This window comes from Hippocampus bargibanti, linkage group LG07, assembly GCF_051943395.1.
Source record: "Hippocampus bargibanti isolate YZ-2025 linkage group LG07, ASM5194339v1, whole genome shotgun sequence".
Lineage (NCBI taxonomy): Eukaryota > Metazoa > Chordata > Actinopteri > Syngnathiformes > Syngnathidae > Hippocampus > Hippocampus bargibanti.
Genome location: NC_142740.1, coordinates 1481171 through 1494718, shown reverse-complemented (window position 1 = coordinate 1494718; position 13548 = coordinate 1481171). Strand labels below are relative to the sequence as shown.

The window sequence follows — 13548 nt, the reverse complement described above, 5'->3', positions numbered from 1 at the left end:
CAGAAAAGGCAACGACTGGACGGCCCACAAAGTGCAAAGTGTCACTCAAGAAGACAACGAGGAAAAGGATGCTCGGCAAATGAAGCGTTTTCCATCAACAAAAATGTCTAAAGGTGCATGCAGGCCCAATAGCGACGCCAAGAAGAGTTTGAATTGCAATTTTGAAAATGGAGTCAGTCACATTTCTGTTTTTTTTTTTTTTTTTTTTTTAACCACTCAATCAGAACTTTTGGAATGGAAGAGAAAAAAAAAGAAATTCAAGCTCAGAAGGCATATCTAAACTTCCATCTTTGTGTGTTATTTTTAAACCAACACAAACGAGCTAGAAAGACAACAAACAGCCTGAAAATGGGCCCACAAAGAACCAAAGTGGAGCAGTGCATACCTTTCCAAAGTCAACGCTATCGTGTGTGTGTGTGTGTGTGTGTGTGTGTGTGTGTGTGTGTGTGTGTGTGTGTGTATTCACCCGAAGAGACAAGTCAGTCTCAGTGTTTTTTTTTTTAGTCCAGGTTGAGTTCAAAAGTGCTCATGATGTCCTGCTGCATGCTCATGTCAATGCATGACATCTACCACAAAAAAGACAACAACAACAAAAAATAAGAAACGCAGAATATGTTAAAATCACATGGTTTTGCATTCAGAAAACATTGAAGTTCGTGTTTTGCATTGACACTTAATCATATTTAGTTTCATGTGTATCTTCTTTATTTTCTCCTCCTGCGCCCTGTTTCTGTACCAATGTGAGTTCCTGACATGACACGCTTCTCTTTTATACGTATAAAATATACACACACACACACACATATATACTGTACATATATACACATACACACACACATATGTACATATACACACATATACAGTGAGACCTCAACTTACAAACACCTTATCTTACAATCTTTTCGTCTTACAAACGTCAAATTTCTGAAAATCAAACCTTATAATAAGCACTATTTTCATAATACACACCCACCACGGCTGGCGGAGTGATCTTCGGTGGACGCACACAACCGAACAGCACCAGAGGTTAAGTTACCAACAGTCCTTCTGGAAGGTGACTCTCCTTCCATAAGCCATCAACGACCATCAAAAAGATAAATAAAACTTTATTTTAACAGCACAGTTTATTTCTTTAATTACAGTCCTCATGTAATGCGCCTCTCTTTCCAAACAGCAATTCCCTTTGACCTTCGACCTCCAACGCCATTCCATCAAGCCATAAATGACCATCACAAATGTAAATAAAGTGACTTTATGATACAATGCAGTGTATTTCTTTCATTACAATACAATAGCACATTTATTATACATAGAATAAGGTATGTTGTGTGTAGTTGTAAGGCTTATTTAGTTGAAAAGTATATTTTATGGAAACCCAGGAACGGATTGTTCCCATTTTAATGGTTTCCTATGGGATTTTTTTTTTGAAATACACACTTTTCGCCTTACACACTCTGTCTGGGAACCAATTAAGATCGTAAGTTGAGGTCTCACTGTACATACATATACACATACATACACACATATATAGATATATACACACGCATTAAAAATATATATACATGCATATACACACATTAAAAGTATATATATCCATGCATATACACACATGCATATATACACACACATATATAAATATACGTATCCATATATGTAAATATACATATATAAGTACACATATATAAATGTACATGTATATATATATATATACATAATATACAGGAATATCCCGACTGGAAGTTGTTGCTAATTTTCCGTTAGCATATCAATGGTACTTTAGATTGACTTTAGTATTAACACTGGTGATGTTTATCAAATAATAGACGTCTTTTCTTTTGATAAATGACGTGCGCGATTCTCGATGTCGTCATTTTAGGTTTACACTCAACTGACTATGGGTGTCATTATGAAAGCGCTTATAAGAGTCGGATCGGCAAAATCATTTGATTTTGACCAAAACCGAAATGCGATTTCGACGAATGGCCCAGGCCTACTCACCGCCTCCCGCCTACGTCGCTCCTGTTCCTTTTTTCTCGCCAGCTCCCGCGCTCGACTCATCGGGGACTGGGCGCTCCCTGGCAAGGTCTCCACGGGTGATGCCGGTTGCTCGCCGCCGCTGAGGAAAGGTGGCGGCGCCTCTTCCAGAAGGACGCAGCTACACAAGATATTTTGGGGTATGTTGTTAACTCTTAAAGGACAACCGACACCATTTTTTTTGTTTCCTAACTGACATCAGAAAAACGTTTTATAGCATCTAAAATAGCCAAAACACACAGGCTGATATTTGTAGTCAAATGCAAAACACCAATAAAAATGACTTAAAGTGCCCCAAAACTACTTCAAAATGACCCAGGAAATGGCGAGTTTCAGAAGGTCCCGCCCCTTTGTTCGTGACGTCACGCCAGGACGTCTTGCCTTGCTCGAGAATCAAAACAATGGCGTCAGATTCGGAGAAGATGCATTCTTGTTACTCATCCAGTTATGAATATGATTCAAATAGTTCTGAAGAGGAAAGCATAAATGTTTGCAATCGATTAAAGAAGTCCTTTCGTGTCATTTTGAGGCGTCTGGACTCCAATGTAGCGCCCAGAAAATGCACAAGATGGCACCCAAGCTCCGTTGGAAATGGGCTGGTTTGTCTGCTGGGAATTTGTGTCAACTAGTATCAAATAGTAGTCTTGCTGCAACACACAACGATTTACCATCGCGTTATTTATGTTTTTTACTTCTAATTTCGCCATCGACACGGATCAACACAAAGTTTTCAGACCAAACAAAGTACCCAAAATGCATTGTGTGTCGCTTTCTCGGTCAGGGGCGTTCTTTCAGTGACGTCACGTCAGGGATGGTCATCAACTCGAAAACAAGACTTCCTGAATATTCAGCGCGAGTCTTAAAACGTGAAATCTAGCTATATGCCGTAGAATCTTTGCAAAATACGCTCAGTAGAAGTCATTTGAAGTGATTTTACAAATTATGGACACAACTTGTTTGGTGGCGTCGGTTGTCCTTTAATGGGCTTGACAGTTAGTTGTCCACTTTTTTTGCCGTTTGATAGCCACAGTACCTTTTTTTTGGAAGCTCCGATTGCTGATGCTGCTTCAGCGCCTTCTGGCGCTCCTCCTTCTCCATGGCAGCCTTCCGGAACTGCTGGAAGCTCTCTTTGGACGACTTGATGGCGGTCGGGATGACGGACGACTGCTTCACCAGTCGGGCCCAAGACTCGGCGTTTTTTAAAATTATGTCCTAAGATTCAAAATATAATAATAAAGTTGAACAAAATTATGCCCACGTTGCTTCATAGGAAACCTACGCTTTTTGGATTTTGGCTTGATTTGATGGGAGAATTAGAAGATGATGACACATCTGCCACTTGACTGTCAGGAACATCTTCAGGGTATCTTCGAGCTGGATGGGAACAAGTCTAGTTTTGTTATCATGATCATTATATTGATTCTTCCGTTTGATTTTTTTTATATTAGGCATAGAAAAGTGACATAAAAATTCCAGAAAGCTTACACAACAAGACATCATTTTGTAATTTACTGGTTGTAATATCATCTCTGGCGGGCTGCGGGCTCTTCCCCAGCGGTGACAGGAGGGAGGCCTAATGAATAAATAAAAAGAAAAATAAATAAATAGAAAAATATATAAATAGAAAAATAAATACATAGAAAAATAAAGAAAGAAATAGAAAAATATGTAAATAAATAGAAAAATAAATACATAGAAAAATTAATAGATCAAAAAATAAGTAGAAAAAAAAAATGAATTGAAAAATAAATACCTAGAAAAATAAATTGAAAAATGAATAGAAATAAATAAATGAATAAATAAAAAGAAAAATAAATACATAGAAAAATAAATAAAAATAAAAATACAGAAAAAAACAGACAAACAAATCAAAAAATGAATAGAAAAAAATAGAATATATAGAAAAATAAATAAATAAATTGAAAAATAAATACATACAAAAATGAATAGACAAAGAAAAAAATCAATAAATAGAAAAATAATGGAAAAATAAATAAATACAAAGAAAAAGAAATGCATAGAAATAAATAAATAAATAAACAACAAGAATTAATGAATAGAGAAATAAATAAATAGAAAATAAATAGAAAAATAGAAAAATAAATGAATAGAAAAATTAATAAAAAGAAAAATTAATAAAGGAATGATTAAAATTTACCATTTTTGGTGTTATAGTTCAGAACATTGCAATCCCCTCCCACATTTGTTTCTTTTTTTTTGGGTTACATATATAAATGAATAAACAATTACTCAACATATTCACCAGTGTTACCTGAAATCCAGATGTGGCCCAGAGCAGGATAGTTTCAGGAGACGCCAAGGGGGACAACTCTGTTGGGGTTTTAAAAAATGCTAATAAATCAACTGTAAGCCTGCACCGCATATGCACTAGACTGAATTTAACAAACTACATCAAAGTTAAAAACGAGCTGGCGGGCGGATCACCTGGCGGAAGCAGCTTTGACCAGCCGTCGCTCGCCCAAAGGAATTTGTTCTTCATTTGCTTGGAAGCAGGAGGCCGAGTGTTAGCAGCAGGGCGCCCCCTGTGGGTCACGTTGCCAATAGCAACCTGAAGCGTGACAAGCACCCGACCGGGTTGGTTGGTTGGTTGGCATCCTCGGCAGCTCAAAGTGTCAACGGGCCGCAGGGAGGCTTTTACCTTTGCAGTCGGCTTTTTGCACGGGACGTTGGCACCCTTCTGGAGCTTTTCCACTGAGAGATGAGAAATATGTTGCAAAATGAAAAACAGACAAAGTCAGAATCGTTATGGCAAGGGTGGTCAAAGTATGGTAAGAGGGCCACGTCATCAATTTGGTTTTTATTAAAACGTTCGTTGAATGCTTAAGATTAAATCTAAAAAAAAAACTACAACATGAAAAAAAGATCAAGAACATTTTAAAATTGTATTTGCATGCATAAGTTCATTGAATGCACCAGAAATTAAATCTAAAATAAATAAAAATAAAAAAGATATAACATTTAAATATTATATTTTCATAAACAGTTTGTTGAATGCTTAAAATTAAATAATTAAAAAATAACTACAAAATAAAAAAAGATAAATAACATTTTAAGATAGTATTTTCATTAAACAGTTCATTGAATGATTCAGATTAAAATAATAATAATAATAATAATAATAATAATAATAGACATTTTAATTTCTTTACATTCAAATGATACATTTCTACCCTCAAAAGCATTTTTCCCCTCAAATAATAAATTTTTGTTGCTTCATTTTAAAGACGACCAAACCGGGGTCAAACTGAGGTCCGGCAATGACAACAGCAAAGAGGCTCACCAGAAGACGAGTGACCACTGTCGGAAGATGGCGAGCTGCTGCTGCTGCTGGAGGAAGGCGACGAGAAGCTGCTGCTGCTGCTGCTAAAGGCTGACGGGCAGATGAAATCAGGAGACGTGGCTCGTTGACCTGGAAATGGAAAAAAAAAAAACAACAATTGGGATGTGATCTACAATGAAAAATGGCTGCCGGACAACAAACTAAAGTTGCAAGTCAAAATATCAACACGATGGAGCAGTAAACAATGAATTGTTTTGAAAAGCAGTTCTATTTTATAATCATCATCATAATAATAAATTTAATTTCTAAGTGCCAATTTATGAATTCAGGACAAGGACATTCATATTTACATTTAAATAATTTAAATAAAAATTTTGTTATTTTACATGTAAAAAATGTTAATTACTTTTTAGTAAATAAAAAATTAAACCTAGTCCTTTATGAATTTGGAACAAGGAAATTCCGATTTAAATTTAAATTAAAAATAATTTAGTAATTTTAAGGTAATTATTTTACATTGACATTTGAATGCTAATTGATTTTAGTACAATTAAAAATTAAACTTGGCAATTTATGGATTTGGAATGAGGAAATTCCTATTTAAATAAATAATTGAAATTAAAATTTTCATTTAGCAATTTTAAATTATTTTACATTTAAATTTAAATTGTTATTCATTTGTAGTGAAATAAAAAATTAAACTCGGCAATTTATGGATTTGGAATAAGGAAATTCCTATTTAAATTTAAATAATTGAAATTAAAAATTGTATTTAGTAATTTGAAATTATTTTACATTTAAATTTAAATTCTAATTCAGTTGTAGTACAATAACAAAAATTAAACTCAGCAATTTATGAATTCAGAACAAGGAAATTCCTATTTAAATTTAAAGAATTTAAATACAATTAATTTAGTCATTTTAAATTATTGTTATTATTACCAAGCGTTTATTATTATTAATTAATTATTTTTAATTAAAATTTTTTTTTTGTAAAATTAAAACTTAAACGTAGCAATTTATGCATGTATTCTCGAATTTATTCGGGAATTGAAAATATGATGTAGAGCGCCATTTCCGAATTTGTTGGGATTTATTTTTTTTCATGCTGGGGTGCCGATAAAGCGCTGGCCATGGCCTCTGACAATGTTTTTTTTCTATTTCCACAAGGGGGCAGCTTTTCCCTATTTTCTATGTTAGCGCTTTGTTCCATCTTCAGGTGTTGTTAAAGTGCTATATAAACCAATATTGGATTGTATTTTGGACATTCGGCCCCATTTCAATCTCAGATAACTGCAGACCCATATAACTTAGGAATTAACTTTTTTTCTGATGAAAGAACAGGATCTAAGATTTCTAAGGCTGTTTTAAATGTTTATATAGTCCTAAAACTCAATATTCAGTGGGTCGTGGAATTTGAGTGCCAATGACAAAAACCCTGGCAGTGAACGAGTAGGCGGGATCCGCTCTCACCTGGTTCCTTTTTATTTTTCTTCTTGACATCCGTCACCTCGCATCTTGCGACATCCATCTCGCCTCTGACGCGGTAGGTCTTCCTACTGCATTTCATCCAGCGGCAAGCCAGCGCCAAGCTCTGTATGCGTCTGTGCGTCGACGTCTTGGTCTTCTCCAAGTCCACCGTCGAGGCACCGCCAACCTGGATGATGTTTGCCAGCTTGTCTGCACGGAGTTGCTGCTTCTCCTGGTAAGTCAGCGGCGCGTGATGGTCTGGGAAAGCCACGCTGCGGAATGCCGAAATAAATAGTTTGTATGCCAAGGTAAAATGTTCATAAATTTAACGTTCGTAAACCGAAAAGTTCGTAAGCCAAGGAGTTGGTAAACCGAGGTATCACTGTATTTGAATAAGTCATTGAAAGGGTACATACATGTTTTTCTCCGTAATATATTTGGATTTGGACGACTTGCGGTTGAGTCGAGCGCGTTGCTTTTCTTTGGCCCTTCTCTCCTTCTTCAGCGTGTCCTTCTTTTTGGGTTTCATCAAGGGGTCCCGAGTGAGTCTCCTCAACTGGGCGCTCATCGCTTTCAACTACACACGGCAGAATAGGAAAAACAAGCTTTCTATCTATTTGAGTTACTTCTGGGTTGAGTGAACGCTGGCGCATGTGGCTGCCGCTGCTCACCCGCATATAAACCGATTCTGCGACTGAAAAGTGACCTTGAGTGTTTTGAAAGGCGCTTATAAATGAAATGTCTTATTATTATTATGACTTCGAGATGGAAAAGTGTCAGTGCAGAGCGCCAATCCGTATGTCGCGGCTTGGAATTGAAGCGGATTCACGTCTCACAGGAGATGTGAGACAATTTCTTTTCATCGATGGATGCCAAAGCTTCGTACTTGCTTATCAAGGTTTAGCTTGTAGCAGACGTGCATATTCCACCATGACGTCGCTGATCCACTGATGAAAAGGAGGCTTTGATCCACTCCTTTCATCTAGAACTACCTCATACAACAAAGAGGGTGCAGACGGTGCTTGAGATTGTCTTTTGTGTTATGTCACATTCTTTATTTAGGTTTTTTTTTGCCTTCAAGATGGTGCCACTAGAATGGCTGACTTTACAGCAGCTCCTGTATTTTGTTTTTCACCTTCTTTCTTCCCTTTCCTCTTACTTTCATCACTTTGCTGCTGTGAAATGTCAATTTCTCCACTGCGAGACTAATAAAGGCTAATCCAATCCAAATGTTTCATCGTTTTTAAGCATACTGACGATCTTGCAACAAAACAGAATAAGGAGGACATTGGACAGACCTTCTCCTCCAAGTTGGCCAGTTGCGTGGCGACCTCACGCGGTGAACTTCCTGCGTCGGCAGAGCTCTCACTCTCACTCCCGGATGCAGAGGAAGTAGCGGGGAAGCTTCCCATGTTGTCACCTTTGGGCTTATCTAGGTGCCCGGGCGCCTGCGGAACCTTAGCGTAGCGCGCCTCGAAAACCTCCTGCTTGGTGAAAAAGGGGATACAGGACGTTGAAATAATGCCTGTCCAAAAAGTTTCTTTAGATTTGTCAAAACTGTATCAAGTCAAATGTTGAGAATGTTTTACTTGCCTGACAAAACAAAAATCAGGCATACCTGCAGCTTGCGGGCCATGTAGACCACCTCGTGTGCGGGGGGGTTGTACTTGTAGCAATTGGAGAACATCAGCCTGACGTCGGCGGCAAACTCCTGAACAAATGCGTATTCTCGCTGCTCCATTTTTTTCTGTAATAAAAAAAAATAATAATTAAAAAAAACATTCTTAACTCATTCATTGCCAGACGATGTGAAAAAATGTGTCCACTCCAGTGCCAGGGTTTTTGTCACTGTCACTCAAATTGCTGGACCCATAGAATATTGAGGTTTAGGACTACATAAACATTCAAAACAGCGTAATAAACTTTAAAAAAAAAAAAGAAAGAGTTAATTCCTAAATGATATGGGTCTGGAGTTATATGAGCTTGAAATGAGGCCAGCTGTCCAAAATACAATTCAATACATATATATTGGTTTGTATAGCATTTTAACAACAGCTGAAGCAGGAACAAAGCGCTAACGTGGAGAAAAAAAGGACATCCTGCCTCCTTGTGGAAGGGAAAAAAAACATTGCCGGAGGTCTGGCCAGCACCCCCGCTTCATCGGCACCTAAACAAGAAAAATAAATAAAAGCTGAACACATTTTGGGAATATTCCCATCAACCTGCCTTGATGGTGCCCAGGTCCATGGGTTGCTTGATGATGTCGTGGTAGTCGTGCAAGGCCAGGGCGACGGTGTCCACGGGCGTGTAGAAGGGCCACGCGTAGGCGTAGTGCCTCTTGGAGAACAACTCCTTCAAGATGGCGTCGCAATGTCGAAGGGGCTCGGGCAATTTGGCGCGCGTGTCGTCCGAGTGTGGGAGGTCTTTTTTGGGCACCTTGATGGGACGGCCGCTGCCGGTCCTCGCCCACGGCGCGCAGGACGCCGGCGCTTCGCCGACGGTGCTCGTGACCGCGGAAGGGATAGGTTCTGGTTTTCTCTTTGGCACTTTTTTGGTCTGCTGATTTTCAAAAAGAGGAAACAAAAAAACAACAGCAAAATGATCTTTTTTTTGGGTGGGGAGTATTTTTTTTTTTTTTCCTTTACGAACTTTTCGGTTTAGAAAGAAATATCAGTAATGTCACTATTTTTCCAATTTCAAGCATTAAATGTGACACTTTTTTGGTGGGGAGTATTTTTTCTTTCGATATTTCTAGCCTCAAATGCCTGATTTGTTTCCGTTTATTCTCTGATTTCGAAATGTCAGTTATGTCACTATTTTTTCACTTTCAAATGTAAAAAAAATGGACACTTTTTTGGTGGGACATTACCGGTACTTAAATGCAAAACAAAAAACAAAAAAAAACACCCATATTTGAGTAAGTGGCGGAAATATTGAAAGCATATTCAATTGTCAATAAATTAGTGTGCGGCAGCAGACACATTTGAATTGACATCTCCCCCACTTACACTTTGGTCCACCTGAGGGGCAATCCGGACTGGTGACATCGGGCGAGGAGCATCCGGAGGGACGACGGACGCCGTCTGGTGAACGACCACTTCGGCCATCGCGGATCTCGGATTCAATGAACCTGCTGGGACGACAAGTCGGACGTTCACGCTGTCGATTTGACGAAGATTCGGTGGCGTGATAACATCTATTAGCTATCTCGATGTGTATTAGCTTGCTATCTCTTTGCTGTCTATTACTAAGAGTATTAGCTATCTGGCTGGCTATCTAGATAGTTATCTATTTACTATCTATTTGCTGTCTGGCGGGCTAGCTGGCGATCTATCTAGCTTGCTATCTATTAGATAGCTATTAGCTAGCCGGTTAGCTTTCTATCTATTTGAGTTATTCCAGGTTGAGTGAACGCTGGCGCGTGTGGCTGCCGCTGCTCACTCACAGAAAAACTGTGACTGGAAAGTGTCCTTGAGAGTTTTGAAAGGTGCTTAGAAATGACGTGTATTATTATTATTATTATTATATTATGTTTGGAAAACTTGTATCTGTTTATATATTGTATTTGGAAAATTTGGATCATTCATTGGAAGTGCGCCTTATCGTTCATTGTGCCTTATATATGGAAAAAGTTTGAAACTATATTATATATACGTATATATATGACATTAAGTAATGACATTGCCAATCATGAAATTCAGCAAAAGGTACGCTGCTCACCCACAAAAAAAATATCCTGTGACTGTAAAGTGTCCTTGAGAGTTTTGAAAGGCGCTTAGAAATGATATGGATTATTATTATTATTATCTGTTAAGATTAAAAGTACATATAAATAATGTTAAAATAATTAGGTTGGAGACTCTCCACCTCCATATGTGAGGCACTCCTGCCATCTAGCGGCGGGAGGTGCGAAATCCCACAGACCTCAAATGATTTCATCCGTCACGGATGTTCCCTCACATCAAATGATTTCACTGTCTCATGCCGTAATGATGCCGTGAAAACATACACAAAAAGAAATGTGTAATTTCTAGTCATTTACCCCCATGGCATTTCTTTGCTTTGGCTTCTTCCTTTGCAGCGACTTGCAGGACTTCATATTCGTCGGTGGGCATTTTAGCCACTTCCAGCAGAAAAAGCTTCTCCAGTGTCTGAGCCATGAAAACGATATCATCTCCGGGCTGAGGATAGTAGAACGAACACTGTCAATACCACACCACTCACCAAAAATGAATTAGTACAAAAAATACACCGTATAAAGTATTCACACCACTTCTTACTATGATAATAATAATATTTTTTCCATTACTCGTCTGGTGTACTTGTCACATTATCTCACCTTGTTGTACACATAACAGTTAGTAAACATGGTGTGAAAGTCTTGTACGCATTCCATTGCTTTCCAGTAATACTTGTTTTCAAGTCGCCTCTTTATGGTGCCCATATCCATTGGATTCTTGATAATTGTGTAATAATCCTAAAAAGGAAACAGTGAACGTGGAGAGCATGACAGCACAACTCGATGGAGTGGAGGCCAATGGAAAAAGTCACCGTGAGGACTAACGCACGGGGAGACGCAGCGCTACGGCATCTACGGGTTGGCGGAAGGGCCATGAGAACTGGTGGCGCCACAGGGCTTTGACCACTGTCTTCTCCAGGAACTGCAGCTGATTGGTAATGCGTCCTGGTCGCTTTGGGTTGGCCACCTCGGGTGGAGACGGGTTCCCGTTCGCGCCGGGACAGACTTCCAGGTGGGACATGGTGCCAGCCAGCGGCCATTTAAGAGGGGTGGTCTGGCATGCGTCTTCACTGCGACAAGGTGCTCATCTGGAATGAGAAATGTGGTCTGTAACAATCATGCGACTGTTGGATGCAGATTTTTTGGGGATGCTGGAACTGCACAAAATGGATCATCATTTGAAAATCATAAAAACAATATGTTACACACAACCTAAAAGTGCTGGAACTGCACAAAATGGAACATCATTTGAAAATCATCAAAACAATATGTTACACACAACCTAACGTAAATAATACACATTGAAATACATGCATGTTGCTTCTTTCCGTTTTCAGTCCGTTTTTTTTTCAAGAAATTGCCCTGGAAATTGTATATTTTCATGGTGTAACAGAGAATGATACAATATTTCTAAAAATGTGATACTAGTTGACAAATGTGAACTTTTCGAAACAATGCCTCCGAGCGAGCAAGCTAGCTAGCTAGTATGCCCAATTCGTAAAGTTGACGACTCAATGGCGACTTTATCATTTATTTTTAATCCCATTACCACCCCGAGTCAACTTTGTCGTTATTTAGCCCAAATCTGGGTAAAGTCGCGTTACCTAAGCGCAATATTTATCGAAAAGTGGCACTTAAAACTCGACCGCTTGGGTCGCCAAACTGTGCAGTGACGTCATTGTAGCATTCGCTAGGTTAGCTTAGTTTTCTGGCAAATTCCACAACGTTACGAGAGCAAAAACAAATAAATAAACAAGAACACGACATAACAGAAATATTGAGTTACGGTCTGGTCTATTTATATTGTTGAATAAACGTTAATGTATTTTTTTTTCGAATTCAGGTATTTTTTTTCGAATTCAGGTATTAGCTGACACCTGTAAGCGCCGGTGACGCAAAGCAAGAGGGGGCGATTCCGGGCGGAAGGTTTCGTTATCTTTCTTTTTTTTAGCTACAGTTCCACCCAAGTGAACAAACACAAAAGAAATGTTGTCAAAGACTTGAGTTAAACTTACCTCGCCAGTGTTCACTGTACACGTCACGGGAACTTTGCATTCAGTTTGGCCACCGAGCTTCTGGAACAGTGGACAATTTATAGCTTCTCGCGCTGCAACTGATTGGTCCCAATTGTACACCACAAGTCTGCGACTTTAGTCTAATTCCACCCGATTTTCATGGCATTAAAACGATTTTAAAATGCATCCCGTCACGCGCAATCGTATACATATTGACGGGGCGAAATGTTGAAATCAGAATCTTCTTGATTGGCCAAGTGTGTAGAACACAATGAATTTTTCTCCGCTCGAACATTCTACACGAGCACACCTGTCAACCCGCGAGGCAATGTGACCTTAACGGCTCGATTTTTCCTTACTTACCGAGAAAAAAAAACTTAAGCGTGTGTAATACTTCATTGCACAATTTTATTAACACAATTTCACACGTAAACATTAATACATTAAACAAGTTACGACACAAATTCAATTTGTCCATAGCAAAAAAAAAATAAAAATGAATTTGTGTTCTTAAAAATGTGAATGATATTACGGCGAAAAAAACACGGTAAAATGTTTAATTTAACTGATTTCAAAATAAAATTCCATTAGACCGGAAATTGTCTCCTCGGAACCTTGTTTCTTCTGAAGACTTTTCGCACGGACTCTTTTTCAAGGTGGTCGACTTCGCTTTTTACTTGTTGCGATATTTGTTATAATTAACACTACTGCTCATATTTAATTATGAAAACGGAATCGAAAATTTCTCAAAATTAGATTTAACATTTTTTTGTATTTCACGTACAAACCTACTCGTAAGCCATACAGATCTAAAAATGTGCGTACAGAATACGGCAAATACGGCCGGTTGACAGGTATGATATACGCTTCCTGAAAGGAAAATACTTAGTTTCGTTGAAAGAAAGACATCTGAGAAAAATGAAAAAGAAAAAAGAAATAAAATAAATATTATCAAGTCAACTTCCCAAACCCTTAATGTCTTGCTCTTT

At 38.3% G+C, this 13548-nt stretch overlaps 1 protein-coding gene across 1 annotated transcript; it reads right to left on the bottom strand.

The window, feature by feature from the left end:
- Positions 1-431: 431 nt before the first annotated feature.
- On the bottom strand, positions 432-12814 carry brdt (bromodomain testis associated). Its single transcript, XM_089000975.1, has 19 exons — positions 12560-12814; positions 11374-11632; positions 11145-11282; positions 10848-10986; positions 9814-9938; positions 9032-9361; positions 8424-8552; positions 8104-8289; positions 7222-7382; positions 6809-7077; positions 5336-5464; positions 4694-4746; positions 4480-4603; positions 4298-4365; positions 3547-3607; positions 3314-3408; positions 3068-3246; positions 1999-2155; positions 432-566 (listed from the first exon to the last, which is right to left on the bottom strand). Exons 2-19 carry the CDS (start codon positions 11563-11565, stop codon positions 501-503), a joined length of 2601 nt encoding a protein of 866 aa, XP_088857101.1. The 5' UTR covers positions 11566-11632; positions 12560-12814; the 3' UTR covers positions 432-500.
- Positions 12815-13548: the final 734 nt, after the last annotated feature.